The sequence below is a fragment of the Pseudorasbora parva genome, chromosome 23 (assembly GCF_024679245.1).
Source record: "Pseudorasbora parva isolate DD20220531a chromosome 23, ASM2467924v1, whole genome shotgun sequence".
Classification (NCBI taxonomy): Eukaryota; Metazoa; Chordata; class Actinopteri; order Cypriniformes; family Gobionidae; genus Pseudorasbora; species Pseudorasbora parva.
In genome coordinates, this window is record NC_090194.1 from 3530803 (window position 1) to 3554619 (window position 23817).

Genomic DNA, 23817 nt, shown 5'->3' on the forward strand with positions numbered 1-23817 from the left:
CTTTCGCTTCCATGGGCATCCAAGATGTAGGTGTGTTTGTTTCTTCAGTAGAACACGAATTAACTTTTAACATTTTTAACTCCAACCGTTGCTCATATAATGCATGCCAAAAGGGTCTACTTCAAATTAAACCCCATTGACATGCATTATACGAGCAACGGTTGGATCTTAAGCAGATAAACATCATTCTTTTTGACATTTTTGGGTGAACTATCCCTTTAAGAGACTCTTTTGGACCATGTGCCTGGTGTGCCGACCTTTTTTCCTGTCGTTAAACTAGCAAAAGTGGATTTGGACATGACCATGTCGTGCATCTGCGCCATGAACTTTAGACCATGTGCTCAGATAGTTAAAATAAGGCCCTTTTGAGTCAATGATTCAGTCACAGCTTAATACTCAGTTTCATACCCAGGGTTATGAATGTTTGAAAAACCCTATTCCTAACTATGAGCAATAGTAAAAGTGATGCTTCCTTAGCAAACACCACTAATTGAAGAAATGAACAGGAACTGGAAGTTTGAAATAAAAATAAATTGTATTATTTTTATCAGTAAAAATACACAAAATTGCAACACAAAGGAAGCCTCAGAGAGAGAGAGAAAAGTTCTCAAATTACACAACTAATATTGAATCTGTACAAAACTTTACCAAACCACAACCTCATAAAAAAAGCTCACAATGCACATGATGCATGCAGGCCACTCTATGTTGCGTCTCAGAGAGATGTGGACGTCCATGATTTGGACAGGAAGACAAAAGCCCTGGAACCTTCCGCTGTCCTCTCATCTCAAGCGGGGCTCGCTGATCGGCAGCAATGCCAGGTTGGCTGCCCTGCTTTGGGGTATCTGTAGGAGTTTGGCACACGAAGCTTCACAGTCTAGTGTGTTCTCAGGGGCTTGGCATACACGGGCTCCAGGAAATGTAAGGGCAGCAACATGAACAGGGCTGCCAAGAACACCACGCTCACCAAGGACAGGAGCACGTACCGGCCGATGAAGAACATATCCACGATCTGAAAAACATCACAGGCTTATGGCGTGAATTATTTAACATATTATACAGTTACTAGAAATTAATTAAAGCCATGAGGGCTTTGATGTTTCCATTTATATTTTTAATTAACATGAAATCCATTTAGTATGTTCTGCTTTTCTCCACTAGAGGTCAGCGGGGTTCTTTTAACAAATTCTGACTGCAACCTGAGGCGTCTCTCTAGAGCATTTAAAGGGACAGTTCACCCCAAGTCATCATTTACTCACACCCAAGTTGTTCCAAACCTGTATGAGTTTCTGTTGAACAAAAAGGAAGATATTTGAAAGAATGTTGGTGACCAAGCTGATCTTGCTCAGATTGACTACCAGACAAAAAAAAAAAAAAAAAACTATGGTAGTCAATGTGGCTCAAGATCTGCTTGGTTACATCAGGGTTCCCACACCTTGTTCAACTTCAAATTCAAATACCTTTCAAGGACTTTTCAGGTCTAATACCCTCAAATTCAAGGACCTAATGTGGAGACACATTTCAAGTGAGAGCAAGGTTACATCTTGTTAGAAACATTGTTACAGTTTTCATCTGTCAAAACAAACTATGCCATTTTTTTGCATTTATTTCTGGCTATATGACAGAGATCAGATATTTGTTGTATTTCTGTTTTGCATAAAACTTCGGCACATCCTATACTGTATTCAAAAATGATCTGATATTAACTTTTGCATGGATTTTATTGAAAAGAGCTTAGGCTCATGTAACCAGAAGTTTTAAGAGATATGAATATGCTTTTAATTATTTCCTGCCTCATGGGTTTACATTATCTTAACAAGCAAAGCAATTCAACATAACATTAAATAAAATAACTGGGCAACAGATTATCACAGATGTTTTGTGTTTATTGAACACAATATACGTACAGTCATTGACAGAGAACGTATTTGGGTTCGGTGTAAGTGCTGAAAACGTTGAGGTACCATCATAGTAGTTTTGTGTGTGAACGTGATGGCGACGGACAACACAAAGTACCTCACGCAGGAAACACTTAACATAATGTGTAAATTCGCGTAAGTAACGTAACTCAAGCAAGCTAGTACACTGTAATAAAATATTAAGAAAAAAAGTTACCTGGTTGCCTTAATTTTGAGTTAATTGAAATTAAAATTTTGAGTTAATACAAAGAACATTTTTTGGAGATTCGACAACCTTTATTAAAATATTATTAAAAGATTTTGTAAGCATATTGTGTAATTCTGTGTGTTTTATTTCTGATGACGCAGTGAAACATGCCAAATAGTAGTATTTTCATGATTTATCAAATGTTTTATGTGGTTCAGATACAATAATATTAGGTTTAATAAGTTTAAATATAAATTTAAATATTAATAAGTTTCTATTTATTAAACAAATTTCCTTCATTGTATCAACTCAAATTTTTAATTTCAATAAACTCAAAATTTTAAGGCAACCAGGTTACTTATTTTTTTACAGTTTATGCACGGACCACAAAGTGTTGGTGAAATAAAACATTAGCGGACCGGAGAGAATAATATGGCATTTTTTCCAGAAAACTTTCAAGCCTTGACTTTTTTCTTTTCTTTTTTTTTTTAGATTCACAAACTTTCAAGGACCCTTGGGAACCCTGGTACGAACATTCTTCCAAATATCTTCCTTTGTGTTCAGCAGGACAAAGAAATGCATACAGGTTTGAAACAACCTGCGGGTGAGTAATAGATGACAGAATTTGTGTTTTTGGGTGAACTGTCCCTTTAACAGCACAAGACACTAATGAAAGTGCCAAAATAATTTTGAGAACAATGCGAATCTAAACATGAACTGGTTTAAACACTGATCATAATAAGAAACATTAGAAGGATTTTTGAAGTATCATGTGACACCGGAGGAGTACTGGCTGCTAATTTTCAACTTTGTCATAACAGGCATTAATTATATTTGATATTAAAATAGAAAACAATTATATAATATAAACTAGAAATATAAAACATTAAATGCAGGTAAACTAAATCCATCTATGGTACCTGATAAATGGATAAAATCCTTTTTTTTAAAAATATTTAATATACAGTATAAGACATAAAATGTTGATAGATATAACTCAGTATCTTTAATTGAATGGTTTTGTTTAATATTTATGTATCAGGGCTTACCCTTATTTTAGCATTCTCTCGGAAGACTATAACTTCTTTCTTGCTATTATTTCTTACTCTGCTGTCAGTTTTCCCTCCATGTAAGAATTAAATCTGAACAGGGTGATAGTGTTGAATACTAATGACACTCTGTGTCCCTACGGACCTGAACTAGAGTACGAGGCCTAAATCATGGGAGAGGCCACAACCTACATTAAACTACAGACAGAGAGATGTCTTTGTGTGTGTCTATGCATGTGTATGTGGGAGGGGGCTCTGTCTCCAGCGAATGCAGTGTTCTCTCGTTTAACGCATCTCACTTTCTAATTTGCCAATTAGCCAGCTAGCGAAGCACAGAGCAGAGGCCATGTTTTATTAATGTGGCATCAAATGTGCGGCAGTGAGCTCCTGTTTGGGGCCGGCCTAATTGGCACTGTGATATTATTCCTTTGTACAACAGCGAGGGGTTACCCATTTCTCATACAACACACTGTCACCTATCAAGAAAAAACTGTTATCTGGTCATACCCGCTGCAAGCAAATCAGCAATCAGGGTGTAACATGGATTTGGCATTATGCACAAATCAGAGTCTAGCACAATGAACGGTAGGCCTACATGCATGCTTATAGTACTAACTAAGAGAGAGACAGGAAGCCACTGTTGGACAATGACGGTGATTGTATAATGTTTTGTTTTTCTATTTATGTTTATGTTCCAATTTAGGCATTTATCAGACCTTAGAGTGCAATAGGTGCAGAAAATGTAACGTGATTTGCACATTTGAGAACGTCTTTTGCAAGACATTAAATGAATAAACTGCACTATACGACATGTGAGATCTCAAACAAATGTAATCTTTTTCAAACTGAGAGCAGGGGCTATTATAATAATTTTAGGGAATGCTTGATTCAGTCAACATGTTTCTGCTATTGAAGACTGAAAGGTAAATGTTTTTTTGTTTGTGCAGACAGGAGGGTGACTTGGCAGCTCAGAGGGCTGGTTTTGGCAAAGACAGACTTTGGGAAAAGGCTGTGGTGTTTGTGCTGGTCTGCTGTTGAGGAGAGATAAACTAGCACATGTCTTTGTCAAATATAACTCACGCACAGAGCTGTACGGTGCACCTAACACTATTCGAATGAAAATGAAAGTTTACAATTAAAGCTACACTGGGTAACTTTTTTTAGTTTATTCTTAGCTAAAAACTCTTAGTTCTTTCAAAAATATATGTGCTCATTAATGTATATTTACTTCTTTCAAGTGATAAAGTATTCTCGTAAGTTTATAATATGTCATTGAAAATGCATACGGGTGAGGGGTTCGAATGCCGGTCGCCATGTTGCCCCTCCATCTTGAAAGTACATCAGCCAAAGAGGGACATACCCGTAAATTCAAGCTTCGCCTTTCGCGTTCTAACACTTGATGGCACTCATGGACGAGGTCGAACTGGAAGCCATGTTAATCTTGGACTAAATCAGCCACCGTAGGAGTTAAAACGAAATCAGAATTTAGAGGAACAGAAACTAATATTCTCTGGATGGTCATATACTGTTTCACCGCTAGATGGGGGAAAATATCACACAGTGTAGCTTTAACAAATCACTTGTACATGAACTTATAGGATAATTCAGGAAATATTACACAGCCACTTTATTAGGCACACCTGTTCAACGGCTGGTTAATGCAAATATCCTAATGAGCCTGCATTTAGGACATACGTCTGAAAACTGATCAGGCGATAACTGTAGGCAGCATTTGTGCACGAAGGTACCTCACGAAACTGATTTCAGACTCATAACGGTTTAATGATCTACAGCACAAGAGAGCGAGCTTTGGTGATGAATAAGCAAATATTTAGTTCCTACAATAGTAGTTTCTCTCAAGAAATGTCATCAGAATTGAAAAATGATAGCCTACATTTACACTCAACCTCAGCTTTCAGACGCCATCTTTCTTTTTCTAACTTCCATGGAATGGAACGCATAGGATTGTGGGATATGAAAGGCAGCGAAGGATACATGCTTCCTTTAGAAAAAACGATCAGCTGAAGGTATCTCAGGAGACAGGAAGTGAAGCTAGCATTGGATTTGAACGTGCCTTGATGTCTTCATCCAACAATTTGACGATTTGCTGAAGTTCAAACTGAGCATCAGAATGGGGAAGAAAGGTGATTTTTTGACGTTGCTAGGCAACGTGGGGGAGAGGACGCTGGCGTTGTCTGTTCGCCGCTTCTCCACCCACAAATCATGTTAATGTACTATTAGATTTAGATTTTATTTTATTTTCTTATGTTTGTGACTAGTCTAACAGTCAGAGCTACAATTGGGGCTGTTGCTGATTGCTGGCAGCCACTGAGAGGACGTTGTTCGTCGTTTCGCCGTTTTCCACCGCTTCTCTAATGTTTATGTTTGAATTGCTGCGGTTGGTTCTGGTTTGGAGGACATTTGATGTTTCTCGCCGCGACTGCTCACTGGTGGTCTCCCTTGGGCTTAAGCTGCATGGTGGCTGAAGTTTGCACCGGGCTAGCGTCATCTGGGCCATCGTAATCGGCGTCCGGCATGATGTTGGGATGTTCCGCTTCTCGGCTGCGCCGCTGTTCCGTCCTGCATTGCGGCCGTGGAGCGGCTTGGACTTCTGCGCCGACCCCGGTGTGTCCACAGAAGTGCCCGGAAAAATGTTCTGCCTCCTGCATGGTGCTGCGGCGATCCCCATCGTTTGAATCGTCATGAAGACCCATCATCTGGTCTTCGGCTGTCGTGCCTCGGCGATGTCATCAGGGCACACTGCCGCTGGGAGAAATTTAAAACATGGAGTGGACCACAGTGTCCTGCGGAGCTAACAGAGACTTCCACCATCAGCTGTTTTCTGTTCACCATCAGCTCTGTTTCTGTTCACCATCAGCTCTGTTTCTGTTCACCATCAGCTCTGTTTCTGTTCACCATCAGCTCTGTTTCTGTTCATCATCAGCTCTGTTTCTGTTCATCATCAGCTCTGTTTTCTGTTCATCATCAGCTCTGTTTCTGTTCACCATCAGCTCTGTTTCTGTTCACCATCAGCTCTGTTTCTGTTCACCATCAGCTCTGTTTCTGTTCACCATCAGCTCTGTTTTCTGTTCACCATCAGCTCTGTTTCTGTTCACCATCAGCTCTGTTTCTGTTCACCATCAGCTCTGTTTCTGTTCACCATCAGCTCTGTTTCTGTTCATCATCAGCTCTGTTTCTGTTCACCATCAGCTCTGTTTCTGTTCACCATCAGCTCTGTTTCTGTTCACCATCAGCTCTGTTTTTGTTCACCATCAGCTCTGTTTCTGTTCACCATCAGCTCTGTTTCTGTTCACCATCAGCTCTGTTTCTGTTCACCATCAGCTCTGTTTCTGTTCACCATCAGCTCTGTTTCTGTTCTGTTTTCTGTGTTGGTTGATTGTTTGTAGTATTCTATATTTTTACTTGTTATTCATTTTTTTTGTTATTTTTTCCCCCCTTTGTTGCACTTTGAGATTCTTCGGAATGAAAAGTGCATTATAAATAAAATCTATTATTATTATTATTATTATTATTATTTATTATTTAAGAGACTTTGAACGTGGCATTGTTGTTGGTGCCAGACTGGCTGGTCTGAATATATTAGAAACTACTGATCTTCTAGGATTTTCACACACAACAATCTCTAGGGTTTACAGAGAATGGTCAGAAAAATATATATCCAGTAAGAGGCAGTTCTGTGGGACAAAATGCCTCGTTGAAGACTCAGGTCAGAAGAGAATGGCCAAATTGGTTTGAGCTGATAGAAAGGCAACAGTAACTCATATAACCACCCGTTACAACCGAGGTATGCAGAAGAGCGTCTCTGAACACACAACACATCCAACCTTGAAGCAGCAGAAGATACACTGAGGCTAAAATGTGCACAGGCTCAACAAACCTGGAGAATAGAAGATTGGAAAAATGTTCAATTTTGTTCAAACGAGTCTCAATTCCTGCTGCAAAATTCAGATGGTAGGGTCAAAATTAGTCATAAACAACATGAAAGTACGAATCCATATTCAGACTGCTGGTGGTGTAATGGTGAGGGGGATATTTTCTTGGCACACTTTTAGCTGCTTAGTAAGGCCGGAGACAAACTGTGAGCGTAGCGTTTCAGCCACGGGGTGGCTGCTTGGCGTTTTCTCTGTCTTTGCACACCAGAAGCGTGTCTGATATGGCGCTGCTATCGATGTACAGGGAAGCCCTAAACTTCATGTTAAATATAAATATATTGCCTATTGATACAGCAAAGACAATGTCGGCAGAAGCCTATTGACCATACATACCTATGGTATTGACGGCAAAATAGGCTACAGAATATTTTGTTCTGTATTGACAGGTTTAATATTTCAAAATCGATAATTATGTTGTTTTTATTATTACAATTACAATTTATGTTAACCTACAGACTTTTAAACTGTAGGTTAACATAAATTGCATGACGCACACGTTTTCCGCGCGTCATGCAGGCAGTGTGCAAGTGTGCATTTACTGAATGAGCTCTGAGCACTGTATGTCCGACTGATTGCACCCTATCTTATCTCTTTATTCTTTTTATAATTGTTTTAGTTTACCTTTGTTCTTATCTTTGGTTATTGTTATTTTATATGTATTTTTGAGTTAAATATGATGAGTGAAAACTGGGTTTGATGGAAATAGTAAGTTTGACAATAAGGTTTGAGTATGTGTAAATCTGTGGAGGGTATGATGAGTGAGTAAGGGTTTAACAAGAAGGTTCCTGAGTAAAAATCAGGGAATAGTGATCAAAATGGATGTTATGAACGTGTTATGAAGGAAATGAATGAGAGGTGTTCTAATAAAGATGGTACATGTATGTAGGCTGTAAACTGAAGAATGTTTTATTTTTATATCAGACCATTATTGTGGATCTGACCTTTTTTTTTTTTTTTTTTTTTTTTATTTTTTTTTTTCTTTATTATTATTATCTTTACGACTGTTTTAACTATGCTTGTTTTCATTTTTTTTTATTCCTCCATATGGTATTCTTTTTTCTCATGCATTTGTTACCACTGCTTTAATTAATTTCTATGTAAAACACTTTGAATTGCCATTGGGTATGAAATGTGCTATACAAATAAACTTGCCTTGCCTTGCCTTGCCTAAACATGAAAATGTAATTTATTAATATGTATTCATGTCAAAAAGACATATGAAAAGACAGGAAAAATAAACATCTTTTCCTGTTCTATTTTGCCTGGAAACGTTTCCAACACGCTCACGTGTCGCGTGAAAAATAGGCGTCTCTTCTATTTGAAGCATGCACACGTTTTCCGCGCGTCATGCAGGCAGTGTGCAAGCTCTAACCGGTTAACATGGGATGCCAAAATAAAAACGGACACGCCACGCAGCCGAGACGCTCACGGCACGCTTGCAGTTTGTCCCTGGCCTAACAATTGAGCATTGTTTAAACACAACAGCCTATCGGAGTATTGTTTCTGACCTTTATGACCGCTTCTGATGGCTACTTCCAGCAGGCTGGCGCACCATGTGACAAAGCTCAAATCATCTCAAACTGGTTTCCTGAACATGTCAGTGAGTTCACTAAACTCAAATGGCCTCACAGTCACCAGATCTCAATCTAATAGAGACGCTTTGGGTGCTGGAACGGGAGATTCGCATATTGGATGTGCAGCCCACAAATCTGTGACAACTGTGTGATGCTCATGTCAATATGGACCAAAATCATATCAATATGGACCAATATGGAATGTATCGAGGACCTTATTGAATATATGCCTGGAAGAATTATGGCAGTTCTGAAGGCAAAATGGGTTTTCAACCCGATACAAGAAAAGGTGTACCCATAAAGTGGCCTGTATGCTCAGCACTTTCCAAAACATCCGCTCTTCAAGATGCACTTGGAAATGTGTCTGATCTTTGACGCGATCACAAGCAGCAGGGCAAAGTTAATTCTGCACTCATTTTATCTGATATTTAAAATATTTTTTAAATGTTTTAGATTTAAGTAGCAAATATGAGTCGCTAACATTATTGAATATATTTTAAGAGAAATGTCTTAATGATTTTCTCTTTTGTTTTTTGGGGTAAAAAGCGCACCTGCTGTTGGGGCGAAAAGCACAATATTTAACATGATAATATATAGTTAGTTGACTTTTTCATTTGTTGACATGACATGCTTAAATTCAGATTGTAAATATCATATTAATTTGGGTGTCCATCTTAGAGATAATACCCATATTTATCATATATCATATTTTAAAAATATGATATGCTGCCTAATATAAGCCACTAACAGGTGCCGTGATGAAGAGATAATCATTGTTAATAACTTCACCTGTCTGCTTGATCGGTGTGCTATTTTATATTTAATAAACAGTAGAAGACATAAAATGTTTATATATAGTTGCAACTATATAGTTGTTAAATCTTTAATTGAATGGTTTTGTTTAATATTTATTTATTTTGGCTTACCCTTATTTTAGCATTCTCTCGAAAAACTAACTTCTTTATTGCTATTATTTCTTACTCTGCTGTTTTTCCCTCAATGTTAGAATTAAATCTGAACAATATTTTTAAAATAAATATGAATGTATACAACTCTAAATCTATATTAAATCATTATGGAATCAACAAAATAAAACACCTTTATGATTTATGTGAACACAAAATATGTTGCTCCAGAAATGTTAAATACACACACACACAAACATATATATATATATATATATATATATATATATATATATATATATATATATATATATATATATATATATATATATATATATATATATATATATATCCCCTGTAATCATACACTATGGGAGTCATGAAAAGCACTTTTAGCTCCGTTGTACCCTATATAAATCCACTCACCTGCACTGCTCTCTCAGGGGAGGGAACTTCAGGTGCCCGAGGAAAAAACACTAAAACCAGCGTGATGGTTAGCGCCAGAAGAAATATAGGGATGATCCCTAACCTGGCAAAGCAATAACATTGTGATTATTCATAGTACAACACTATAGAGCGATGCAGTTTCAAAAGCATGCTCTTACTTTGTGGGTCCGGTCGCGCGCGACAGAAGAATAGCGAGCACGAGAGACACTATCCAGACTAAAGCAATGATGAACACACCTGTCCCAACGCCCAGCACCACATCGGCCATCGTCACCTCTCACGATGCCTGTAAGTTACCTGGACGAGGGAGGTCAGTGTGTTATGATGGGTGCGCGCGCTAAATCCGTCGAGTTTGTAAGTATATTAAGTTATAGTTATAATGTTATGAAAGCAAACCATCAATCTTCTTCAAACTGTTATTACTAGAAATGTACTGTTACTACGCCCCGCAGTTCCACTAATGTTATGGATTTGAAAGCATCCAATTCAGTTGAACTGCCAAATTATTTCCTTTGTAAACCTTTTACGGCTAAGCAATTTGCGTATTTACCTAATAAAACAGCTAAATAATGGAACCAGCTACGTAATTCTATATAATATACTTATTTACGCTTAGATACGTGCAACAAAGTATAAAATATTTCCATGGAAACCCAGTCGCTTCTGTTTATCACCACACTTCCTGTTCCGTAAATAGACCAATTAGATTCTAGTATCTGGCGAACAGTATGATGGGAGTTGAAGTTTTTTGGGAAGACTGGGAAGGCTATACGTTGTAAGCCTACTTATAAACTGGGAAGGCTATACGTTGTAAGCCTACTTATAAACATGTATTGTGTGTGTGTGTGTGTGTGTGTGTGTGTGTGTGTGTGTGTGTGTGTGTGTGTGTGTGTGTGTGTGTGTGTGTGTGTGTGTGTGTGTGTGTGTGTGTGTGTGTGTGTGTGTGTGTGTGTGTGTGTGTGTGTGTGTTCATTTGCTTGACCATATAAAAAAAAAACTTGATTGTCCACCTTTTTAAAATGTCTGTTATAACTTATTTTGAAGGAATAGGTCTATTCTAACCAGTGTTAAATCCGCTTTGATATAGCCTATTTAAATCTGCATATTTGTGATATTTTTAACATTATAAAGGGCATTTTACCACGAATGGTATTAAAGTATGATTCAACTTTCATTTTAATTTGAGCAATTAATATAATTTAAATTAGAATAATAAGACACCATTGGATTGTTACCAATCAAATTCAATAATTTACACTGAAAAATTAACTGCATTAAATAATGTTGTAAATTGTTTTAAATATTTTTTTAATATAGGCTACAAACAAGAAATGAGATTCTGTTCTTATTTTTGTTTTGTTTGTTTTTTTGCTGCTAAAATAGAACAAAACAGTCGATATTGCGTCAGTAATTAAATAAAATAACCGTCAAAGTGACTTTAAATTACTTCTTAATGAACTGTCTTATGAAATCAGCGTCACTTTTTCAAGCGTGAGGGTATTCAGCAGTCGTGTGATGTTGCTGTCATATGTTATAAATATAAAAACTCTGCATTGTGACTTTTTAGCGCAGAATGTTAGGCTAATTTAGTTTGTTTATGTGTACTGCTCATTTGTTAATATTTATCATCAATACATTATACATTATTATTCATTAATCGCCACTTACAATAAATGAATGCAGAATCATTCTCACGATTTGGTGATTCTCTAGCTATTTTAATAATAATTTGTTACATTTATATAGCGCTTTTCTAGGCACACAAATCGCTTTACAGGGGTAAATATCTCCTCAACCACCACCAATGTGCAGCATCCAACTGGATGATGCGACGGCAGCCATATTGTGCCAGAACGCTCACCACACACCAGCTGATTGGTGGAGAGGAGACAGAGTGATGAAGCCAATCAGGATCAAAAGTTAAAGTTTTAATCAGGCTCTTGTCCGGTCAGGCAAGTACAATTTTCTTTCACTTGCCCCTTCAAAAAATCCACTTGTCCCGGACAAGCGTTAATGTCAAGCCCTGCTTTATGTTTATAGCCTATGGGGATTTATACAACGGTTATTTCTGGTTCTCGAATCTGATTGGCTGAGAGCCTTTTCCAGCAGTGGTATATTCACTTGGTATCGGCACTCAAACCATTTCACCGTTTGCATCCCTCCGCTTGCGGCGACTGTCACGGCAGTCGAGCAAATCTACCATAAGTTTTAAATATTACAAAAAATTTAGCTTTTTAAGTTTTTTAAACAGTTTTTAGGCGAGAATGTAGTTATTTGTATCTCAAACATGTGACTGATATGGACATACCGACTATTTTGCAATTCGTGCAACTTTCGCAGATGTGAACTCCAGGCCATCGGCGGCCGCCGCTCAAGTAGCTACCTGCCGAGAACATCTTAAATGTGTCCAGTCCTTCTGGAATTTCCTGCTGGCTCTCATGTAGATAGTTAGCCTAGAAATCTAGACGCACCCTAGTGGCAGCAAATCTAATCTGCCGCGAGTGTCGTCTAGCAACTCTCAATACCCTTCTGAGCTGTAATCGCCAAACTCTTGCGGGGCCAATCACATTGTGTATAGAGTCGGTGGGCGGGGCCATAATGACGACGGCCGAGTTGCGTTTGCGTGCTTCTAGTAATCACAGAAACTGGCGAACGGCGGTCTTTCAAATCAGCTTTGACCGCGACTCTTGGAGTTAAGCTTTTCTCTGAGAAAAGAACGGCACTGAAGTCATTCTTAAAAAGGGAAGATGTGTTCAGAGTTTTGTCGACCGGATTATTCTTATTATTTTATTGTTCCAGAGCAAATCGATTTTGGTTTAGGGGAAACGGGGTTAAGTTTCGTAACTTTATATTTGCTATATTTAACTTCAGTTCTGTATGCCCTATAGAGCGCTGCATTTTTACGTTTGACTGAATTGAATAGCTTGTTTATTTCCTGTTGTCTTTTATAATGGCTATTGTTGTTGTTAATTTAAATATTATTGTTCAATGAATATTATTTTATATAAACGTTATGCCGAATTAGGTATTGAGAAAGGGCCCGTCAGTGATTGCAATAGTCGACTTCAGTGACAGTTACATTTTTACACCACTAGATGGCAACAGAGACTGAGTGAATGATTGTAAGCAAAGCGAGTAAGACTTCTCTGTGGAACAAAAGTGGGCGTTTCTAAATGTGTGGGTGTTTTCAAACTAATGGGTGTTTATAAATCACACAATGAAAATGATCCCCTTCCCCCGACCCCACTTTACCCACACTCTGTTTACGGCCACGCCCATCTTTTATAGGACAAAGATATTTCTTTCCTCAGGACAAACAGATTTTTAATGGATATAATATTATGAAAATAGACCTTAAGAATGAATGCCATACGCAGGCGGTAATACGCTCGTTTAATCGATCTCTCTCTCTCATAATAATAATACAATATGTAATAGCTACAATAATCTTCAATGAAGTGACTCTAAACAAGTGACGTTTCATTAGTAATGGCAGCTGTCAATTTAAGATTTGAATCCGTGGCGGAAGGAAGTAGTTCTGCACAAAAGCAATTTTAAAGATACAGTTGTTATTTCGATTTATTTACACACTTAAACCGTCAAACTGTTGTATAAACTCAATATCACACTCATAACCGTGCAATATGGCTGTTAGCGAGATTACCTACGGCCGAATCACAGCCGTGCTGATTAGGGCCATATTGCACTGCTCGTGTGATTGCTCATTTGTGTGATATATTGGTATCATTTATATTGATTAGCCTTTCTCAGCCGCGACTTTGGGTTACTTTCTATACGAATAAATTAAGATGAAATATGGATTTGACCAAGTGTCTTCTTTTCTTTCTTTTTTTGTTTTGTTGTTGGCACAAAAAAAATAGTGGTTCTCTGCTTTCCAACTAGGCTAATAGCCAAGGCGACCTGCAGCCGATTGTAGATCTTATTTGATGCCGATAGGGGGCCAGCGGGCTCCACCGTTAATGAACCGGAGATGCGCGTGTAGGGCCCGGGGTGTTCGGCACGGCACGGAATAATGCCAGTGGAAGAGGAACCGCGGAGGTGTACACTCGGCAGAGAGGGGTACAGGGAGAGAGAGAGAAGGAGAGAGAGGAGGGGGAGATGGTGGGAGGGGTCTGATATGGCAGACGTCACGGCTTGTGTAGGGGAGTATAGGCTGTGTTGTCAGCCTGGTGTCAGTCTGATGAAGATTGGCATTCAGGTAAGCTGTCATTCATTTTCAATGTCAGAGCGCGGAGCGGGCGAACACTCCAGCCGGTTTTTTTCCCCTCTCGCTCTCATTACAAAAGGCAGGACATTATTCATACAGAGTGGCCGAGGGCTGAGGGGAGAGAATGATAGACAGAGAGAGAGAGGGAGAGAGAGAGCAAGTGAGGGGAGAGAGAGAGAGAGGGAGAGAGAGAGCGCGTGAGTGAGCGGGAGGGAGGAGGAGGAAGAGAACGAGTGCGATAGAAGGAGGGAGGAAGAGAGGAAAGACTGTAGAAGATGCCGTGCAGTTTGGGGAGCGCGTCTTTGTGGATGAATTTATGGTGGATGATGATGATGATGCGTTTGGACTTGTGAAATGTGGTGGTAATTTTTGTTTGTTGGGTTTTAAAAGGCGTTTTGCAATCTATTTTTGTAGCGATACATGGCTAAGTTAACTGTTTCATAACATAGCGACATAGCCTACGCATGTTTATAATTTTTATTGGGATATATTTTGTTATCGCTAATGTTTTGTTGAGCAAAGCTTATCTTTTGATGAGTAGGCTAGTAAGTTACATGGTTTTTAATGAGTAAGATAATATTTTTGACTGGTCAGTTTTTAAACAATATTGTTCAGTAGCCTAGATGTTAATCTGGCATTCAGAACTTTTTACAGTTTGACATGAGATTATGAGTTTAAGAAAATAAAAACAGTGTGTAGAATTTAAATTCATAGCGTGTAAAATCAACGTTTTGTTTTAAGAAAATTAATTTTTTTAGTCGCGTAAACATTTTTTGTCTTCAATGACATTATTTTAAATATATATATTTTAATCAACTCAAACGTTTTGTGGTATGTGAATCTATAATAAAGTTTATAATAATACTGATATGTTTTACGTTTTGTTTATGAACCGTGTTAAGAGCGTTGTTCTGTTGTTATGGTTACCAGCTTCGAACTTGAAGTGTGTTCGCTAGCTTCCATTTAGCGGCACAAAATAAATATTAGAAAACACTATATAGGAAACATGCTCAATGTGGGTTTTAGTACAGTTATCATAGTTAAACTAATAATGATTACACTTTTAAGCCGTCAATTTAATTACTATTTTCTTTTTGTATTTAAAGCTGCAGTAACTTTTGGCGCTCTAGCAGTTTACTAAACAGAACTGAGTGCGTCTTGCGGAAGAACATTGTAGCCGGAACTACTTTTTTCTGTTTATGTCTATGGCGAGTCACTGGGCCATTCCACAGTGGTACAGCCCGAACCAGCCTAAAATGGTCCAAACATAAACACTTATAATATATGTACCATAGTGATTCAGGATAAGACAATAACACGGTATGGAAAATGGATTCATGATGTACTCGCTCATTATATCCATTTTGTAGATTTTAGACACAAAAAGTGTGATATAGTATTTAATACTCCCTTGTTAATGCTTAGAGTTGTACTTTAAGGAAGCTTATTTCCACCAAAAAAAAAAGGTAATTGTGACTTTTTTCACAATTTTGACTCTTTTTTTTCTCGCAATTGCAAGTTCATATTCTGAGACAAATGTCAGAATTGCGAGATGTAAACTCACAATTCTGCCAATTCTGACTTTTTTCTCAGAATTGCAAGTTTTTGTATTTTTATATCTGATTATTCCGTTCTGATTTGCAGAGAGACACTATTATACTGTACTGGAAATGATTAAGTTCCTCATCGGAGGCGGATATATGTCCTTTGTAAAAGTTTAGTGACACCCTTTATTCCACTTGGGGCTGTGCATTTTTCAGCAAATTTGGATTCGCAACCTAAACTAGCAGGCTGACGTTTGGCAAAACAAGAAATCTTAAAGGTACTTTGTAAAATGAGAAACGTGACAATTTTGTAAAGACGTTGGGTGAAATGAAGGGCAAAATGACACAGGAAATGTAGATATTTAAGGGTTGTTTTAAACTGTTTGCAAGCTTATGAAGCAAATTTGTGCAAAGTAATTTTTAATACTCTTTCTGGAAATCTAAAATGCATATGTTCTTCATGTTAGGTTTATATCAGAATGAGTGAGCAATTTGATAAGCATTGTTTATAAGTGAAACAATAATTAGATCATTTGAAATGTTGTAGTTGTAAACTCTGCAGAAACGTGGAGAGAATCTCAAATCCTCTTTCCGACTGACTTGATTTAATATGCAGCTGACGTCAGACATAACAACTTTCACAATATGCCAAATACTATTCAGAAAAAAAGCTGAATTCTAAACGTATTTAAGTACTTCACGAATATTTAGCGGTGCTCAGATCCAGTATATGCCTCAACAAAGCTCTCAGCAGAGTTTGTATTTCTTTCTTTAGTGTCAAGTATTGAATAATTTTAGCCAAGAGGTGACATTGCATGTCCATTTTAAGTCGAATCTCATTTAATCAGCTGTTTTATTTCCGCAGAGCAGGCGATCATGAGGCTGTAATGTTTTGTCTGGAAGATAAAAGTTGTTGTATGGGGCTAATTTAAATGCTGAGATTCCTGCTGGGATCTTAATTGATGATTTGTGTCGCGGGACAAGCTGCCCACGGGCAAAACTGCAAACACAAAATACTCCGACTTTATTTGCATATTCCCTTTCTTCGCATTATATGAGCAAATGAGGTTCAATACCGCAGGACCCGGAGCTCTTTTGGTCTAATCACTAATAAAATGACTCAGTCACCCTAAATGAAGGAAGTAAACTGAGCAAAAAGAAGATTGTAAACCAATTGGGATGCGACTTCCATGAAGCTATTTAAAAAAAATTGTCTTCCTTTCTAATGCGTCGTTTTTAATGTCAACCATACGTTCGCGGTGCTAATAGTTAAAATGCCTATTTTTCTACAGTACTCATTAGGTTGATCTGTTGACATGAGATGGCAATTTTATTTTTGTGTAATAAAAAAAGTAGCATCAAATGAGAATTATTCATCAGCCTGTCATCTCCTGGGGTCTTGTGTGTTCAAGGTGAAGCAATATTACATTGTTCTCTGCTCTTCTTAGATGCCCAGAGACAGAGCTCTGTTGTTACAGGCTTCCACCGCTAAGCCTTTGCTGATCCTGATGGCTCTCTGAGGAGCGCGGGCCTGTTATTGCATTGGACGGCCGTGCGTCCAAACGACCTCGCTGTGCTCTTCTCCTGTACGGCTATAGGCACGACATTCAAACGCCTCTCCTGAGACTCGGAGGTGGAGGAAGATTTACTTGATTTGCACGGTGCAGGCACTTAAGAGACACCCGTAGCCGTGCTGTTTTCATGTCACCCTGGCCTTGGAGAGAGGCGGACAGTAGTGGAGTATTTTTACTTTCTAAGTAATTGTATTTTTCAAATATATGTACTTAATCAGTGTTCTTTGGAAAACTTACTTCACATAATTTCAAAACATAATATTGTAATTTTTACTGCACTGTAATTCATATTGAATATCATTTAATACTTACATTAAAAATAGTTAAAATTTTACTTGTGTACAAGGATGAAAGTACTACATGTTTAATGCAATTAAGAGTTAAAGGTAAAAAACAACTTTTATTTATGAAATGCAGTGCAGTAAAAAGTATGACATTATATATTATGCTTTGGACTGTAGTGAAGTAAACGTTTTCCAAAGAAAAACACTGATACAGTATATAATTAAAAATGTACTTGAGTAGAAAGTAAAAGAAGCTATGATGTGATGTTAACAAATGTGATGAACTTGTCATGCACTTTAATGGATGTAGCAAATGACGTGATGAAAATCTGTCCTTGACCATCCTCTATATCTGTAACATTTAAAATGTCTTGAACAGTATACAGCCATAAAAAATATTTGCATTACTTGAATGAAAAAATAGACATTAACTGAAATACAATAAAATGTATTAAACAAATATTTTCTTTAAGTTTTAAATAAAGAAATAAAACGGAGGAAGCCAAGCCATTTCTATAAAATCGGAATCTCATATTTTGATTTAGGGCTGGGATCTTTTTAATTTGTCCAGTAAGCAACACCCGAGCAACTGAAAACCAATGCGCTGTTACTTCTGCTCCATTTAAATACACCAATCAGGCATAACATTATGACTAAGTAAAGTAAATAACATTGATAATCTGAGTATCACGGCTCCTGTTAGTGGGTGGGATATATTAGGCAGCAAGTGAACATTTTGTCCTCAAAGTTGATGTGTTAGAAGCAGGAAAAATGGGCAAGCATTAGGATTTGAGCGAGTTGGACAAGGGCCAGATTGTGATGGCTAGACGACTGGGTCAGAGCATCTCCAAAACTGCAGCTCTTGTGGGCTGTTCCCGGTCTGCAGTGGTCAGTATCTATCAAAAGTGCTCCAAGGAAGGACCAGTGGAGAACCGGCCACAGGGTCATGGGCGGCCAAGGCTCATTGATGCACGTGGGGAGGGAAAACAACAAAATTACTAAAACTTTAAAATGAAAATATAGCAAATAAATCTACTAAATCTAATTTTATTATAAATCTAATAAAAACTACAATAGTATATCAATGATTATGGGCGTCGGAAAATAAATAAATATGGGTGGGTCCTCCTGCAATAAATTTGATTGGAGTAGATCTACTATCTACTAGATCTACTAGTGGTATACATGCCACTTACTTTCCCTGCCAGCGTTAAAAATAAAAAAAGGTTTTTGACAATTTTCACAAAAATGTAATAGCCCATAGAATATTTTGTTTTATGAATATTGAGCATGCAATATATCAAAAGAGAGAGCTGACCCTCTTCTTTTAAACTTTTTTTTTATACTAGCTTCATGCATTCTTTTTTATCAACACTTGAACATGGGTAAGTTTCATTAAAAAAAACAAACAAAAAAACATTTTGAACAAAAAGCTGAGAAAGCACATTTTTGTCAGAGAACAGATCAGATTCAGACTGATGATCAAACACAGACAGGCAAAAACAGCATTAGGCAGTTTTCATATGATGTATAATGTTGATGATTGTTATTTTACATATGCATTTGCTTACATATGATCGCTTGGTTTACTGCGTCTTCCTCACGTCTGTTTTGGACAGGAGATTTCGTGCTCTTTCAGAAGAAAATAGCGCCCACTAGCGTCTAACAGGGGAAACATGGAAAAATCTGTGTTTAGCAGGGAAGCGTTTTCTCACAAATAATGTAAAACTTTGTGTTTGCCGGGGAAAGAGTTAAGTGCAAATAGCCTGTCTTGTTTACTAAACATCTGATTGGGCTGGACAAATTTACGGAAGACAGTGACTTATTCACAGTGGCAATAGTATAGGGGTAAAGCACATGGCAGAACGTTCTGATACAAATCGACCAGAGGTTCGAATCCGCCTTTTGTCGAATTTGCTCTACTCCCTTTTTTTATTTATTTTAAATAAAAGTTGAGAAAATATTAGAAAACTGGAAATAAACAGTGTAACGTGTTTAATAATAAAGGCCATGTCCACCCTAATACGTTTTATATTTTTCTCTCCGTTTTGGCCTTCTGTCCACACTGAGACAGCATTTTAAGTCAATGAAAACGTATCGTTTTGAAAACACTCTCTAAAGCGGATAATTTTGAAAACGCCGTCTTCGCGTGCGCGTAGTAATGTGGACTGTGAAAGCGGAGGCTTTTTAATACGATGACGCATTTTTAGCCATGTGATGCAGTCATATGACCAATTCAGCCAAGATGGTGAACGACATTGTACAGCAGTTGTTTTGTATGCTTTCTGTTTTGACAGCCTTTTTAAATAATAATGTCAGTTTGTACATACTGTTAAAAAACTCAGTGCCTTTTCTCGACATTGCCGCAAAATTTCAAAGAGTAAATAAACGAGGAGCGGAAATGACGCAAGTCGAAGCGTCTTGGATTTGCTCATGCGCAGTACGGGGATGTAAGCGTTTTCAGACGTTTCAGTGTAGATTAAATTTTTTTGGAAAACGATTGAAAATGATAGTGTGGACGCAGAGCGTTTTTAGAAGAAAACTCTGTTTTTAAATTTATCCGGATTAGTGTAGATGTAGCCAAAGTGTTTATTGATTATGGGTAGGTGGGCAGACATGCGCTGAACTGAGACAGTAAAAGTGATTGGGTCTAATAGCATTGCTCTTAAAAACTGGGTGGGTCTTGTCCCACCAACTTACAATGGTTCCGACGGCCATGTCAATGATACTAAAACAAAACTTTTATGGAAGTTTTTCTAATTTTTCTAACATTTTAACTAAATGTGCTAGTTAATAGCTAAAAAACAATATCCCATATTACTATTTAGAAATAAAGCTAAATTCTAAATGTATTTAAGTAAATAACACTTAAAATGAAACTAAGTGTGCTAATTTAAATATACATTTTTTTGGTGGATCTGGTGGATCATCAAGCATAGCAGGAGGGACCCAAGCCATTTCTAGAAATCAGATTCTCATATTTTGATTTAGGGGTGGGATCTTTTGAATTTGACCAGTAAGACACCCAATTGCCCTGAAAACCAATGCTCTGGTATAATAAAGTATTATTATTATTATTATTATTATTATTATTATCTCATGCAAATGACAGTCAAAGTTGTTCATAACAGAAATAATTACTTCACGAGGATCAAAAGCAGAGTTAAATTAGCAGCAGCTTATTATTAATTCTGAATTTAAAAACCTTGAACAAGACTGTAAACCTCTGAGTGCCTTTGTTCTTATCTCTTGTGGAATGCTGATAAAACAAATAAATGTACTCGGCGTCACTGAGGGAAATACAAACACTTCTACCAAATTCTGAATGTATTATATTTCTGAGTAGTTTCTCAGAACAGATGAAGGTTGAAAATATTTTACTTGAATTCTTTTTGAGATCAAAGTAGTGGAAAAAATACCCAGTACCCAATACCAATTCATACCCTCCCCCCAATATATAAATATATGCATGAGTATAATAACTAGTCAAATTAAAATAATGTGCTAGAGGCAGAGAGTGCTTGACTAAGGTTGAGAGAGAATGATGTTTAATATTTTCTCTATTAGAGCGAGTATGTGAATTGTAGTTCTCACATGTTTTACACATTTCATACGTTGGTGTCATTTGGCGTGACTGGAGAGAGATAGATGTTCTCCAGTGGTGCATTGTGTGCATTTCGCTCTCCTGTCTTTTGGAGTGCGGTGTTTTTATTAGAGCTGAAATAGTGCATTGAATGCTCATCTATTACTGTAAAAGCTATCTTCTCCGAAAGTGGCATCTCGCTTCGTCCCGTTTCAATGACATCATTCATAAAGGCATGTTTTTCTCCCATTCACACATTTCCTGTTCTGTCCTCTGGAGCATTCAAACACACAGACCACCATTGATTCCAACCACCTGATTTCATTTGGACCTTTGACACCGGGCTATATCGGAGCTTCCTCTCCCGCTGATCTATTTGTGCATCTTTTGTTGTGTTTCGAACAGAACCCCCCACGTTTCCATCATCCTCTTTCAAGCTCAGATCCATTGAAAGGCATTGATCAGTAGCTGTATGTGTGCAAAACGCCTGTAATGGCGTCAGTACATGACAGAATCACTTAACAGCAAAGACCGAGTTATTTTTCCTTTTATTAACGCATTTAAATGGCTTTCCTTAGATTGCGAGCGACTCCAGAATGGCGGCTAATTCACTCGTTTTAAAAAGGTTATAAATGCATATCAATCCAGATAAATGGATCTGAGTTTTATTTGCAAAGTGGTGTATCTCAGCTAGTTTTATTGGCTTGTTGCTTTGCAAATACCGTTAGGAGTGGGGTTTTATTCGTCTTCTTTTTCCTTAATAAAATGCATTAGGACAGAGCAGCCTCTGGGACGTTATAAAGCACCTGGCTTCCCGGAGGCTTTAGCCGTAATGTTTGATTTACAGCTTGCAGAAGTTTCTCTGCTTGAAAACTATGTCTCTGTTTTTTTTACTGAGACCACTAAGTCTAGTTTAGTTTCAGGCGCATTTATACAGTCAAACCAAAAATGGTTCAGACAGCAGATATCATTTTTTCTGAGTGTGTGCAGGACACTATAGTTCACTTATAGTTCAAGTGAGGATAGAAAAATAAAGTAAACTGTGACATATTATACCCAACAGTTCTTCATAAAGTGACTACCAGTAAAACTGATCACAATTTGGCAGCAAAATGATTCCGACTCTTTGACCTGAGCATGTTTTACTGAAGTGTTTTTCTTTAATTAATGCGACCTTTGACCCCACATACTGAACTAAATGAAGTGCTGTTTGATCATTGGTTGAGCTAAACTGGTATTATCTAATGGTGTAGTTAAATCTAACAGCTGATTGGTGGATTGTAATCCATTCCATCCCTTTCTATCAAAGTTATCTGACAATATCAAGATGAATTTGTTCTGACAGTTTAACTCTGAGTTCTTGTCATATTTTATTACCATTACCTTAACTATAGCGAATTAACTGTGATAATGTGAGAAAATGTTGAAGGTGTCTGAATAAATTTATGCTTGACTGTGTGTGTGTGTGTGTGTGTGTGTGTGTGTGTGTGTGTGTGTGTGTGTGTGTGTGTGTGTGTGTGTGTGTGTGTGTGTGTGTGTGTGTGTGTGTGTGTGTGTATATATATATATATATATATATATATATACACAGTCAACCGTAAATTTATTCAGACACCTTCAACATTTTCTCACATTATCACAGTTAATTTGCTAGTCAGCTTTGATCACAGGAATAAATTACACTTTAATATATATATATATATATATATATATATATATATATATATATATATATATATATATATATATATATATATATATATATATATATATATATATATATATATAAAAAAAAACATATTTTAAATTGTAATAAAATTCCACAATATTACTGTTTGTTTCGTATATTTAATCAAATAAATGCAGCATTGGTAAGCTAATTAAATGCCATTAAACCTAATCTTCATATTCAAAAAGTTATAATCCAGGGAATGACACACTTTGTATAAAGTGTTTATAAAATTTTGAATGGGGTCCTTTTTATAAATTCAACTTTTATTTTGTCTTGTGTATGCAAACATTTTTTTATATAAAATATCTTATTAAGGACAGTACTAAATAAGTATGATCCCGCTTAATTTGTTAAATAAATGGACATTTTGCAGATTCTGCAAGGTGTATGTAAACTTATGACCGTGGCTGTACACACACACACACACACACACACACACACACACACACACACACACACACACACACACACACACACACACACACACACACACACACACACACACACACACTTGTTGTGTTTCCATGTTCTATGGGGACTTTCCACATAATATTTTATCCTTTGTAAACTGTATATTTAATCCCCTTACATTTACCCTACCCTAAACCTACCCATCATAGGAAACTTTCTACAATTTTACTTTAATCACTTTGTATGATTTATAAGATGTTTTCCTCACAGGGACCAAGAAATATCCCCACAAGGACAAGGATTTTGGATAATTGCCATCTTTCTGGGGAAATTTTGTCCCCATTATGTAGGGTTTACAAGGCCACACACACATACGCGCTTGCACACATATATACGATTTTTGAGAAAAGATAATGTGATTCCTCAT

The 23817-nt window shown here is 37.2% G+C and overlaps 2 protein-coding genes across 5 annotated transcripts in view; one reads left to right on the forward strand and one right to left on the reverse strand.

The window, feature by feature from the left end:
* LOC137062575 (homeobox protein PKNOX2-like) overlaps nt 1-23817 on the forward strand; it is a 132605-nt gene that overhangs the window by 6825 nt on the left and 101963 nt on the right. The window contains exon 2 of one of the 4 annotated variants that reach the window (XM_067433456.1): nt 2599-2710. The gene's annotated coding sequence lies outside the window, so the exon portion shown is untranslated. Of the gene's footprint in view, nt 1-2598; nt 2711-10272; nt 10323-14185; nt 14254-14522; nt 14625-23817 lie in introns of those variants that run through there. The other 3 variants (XM_067433455.1, XM_067433461.1, XM_067433457.1) reach the window with 3 other exon arrangements.
* Nucleotides 517-10705, reverse strand: tmem218 (transmembrane protein 218). Its single transcript, XM_067433465.1, has 4 exons — nt 10585-10705; nt 10193-10331; nt 10014-10116; nt 517-1012 (listed from the first exon to the last, which is right to left on the reverse strand). Exons 2-4 carry the CDS (start codon nt 10300-10302, stop codon nt 878-880), a joined length of 348 nt encoding a protein of 115 aa, XP_067289566.1. The 5' UTR covers nt 10303-10331; nt 10585-10705; the 3' UTR covers nt 517-877.

What these genes read in the sequence shown, in the direction of transcription:
- tmem218 (XM_067433465.1), bottom strand. Translation starts at nt 10,302, where the DNA reads ATGGCCGATGTGGTGCTGGGCGTTGGGACAGGTGTGTTCATCATTGCT. An exon ending in CGCGCGACCGGACCCACAAA is followed by an intron (nt 10,117 to 10,192) that starts GTAAGAGCATGC and finishes TTGCTTTGCCAG; the next exon opens with GTTAGGGATCATCCCTATAT. An exon ending in CCCCTGAGAGAGCAGTGCAG is followed by an intron (nt 1,013 to 10,013) that starts GTGAGTGGATTT and finishes GATGTTTTTCAG; the next exon opens with ATCGTGGATATGTTCTTCAT.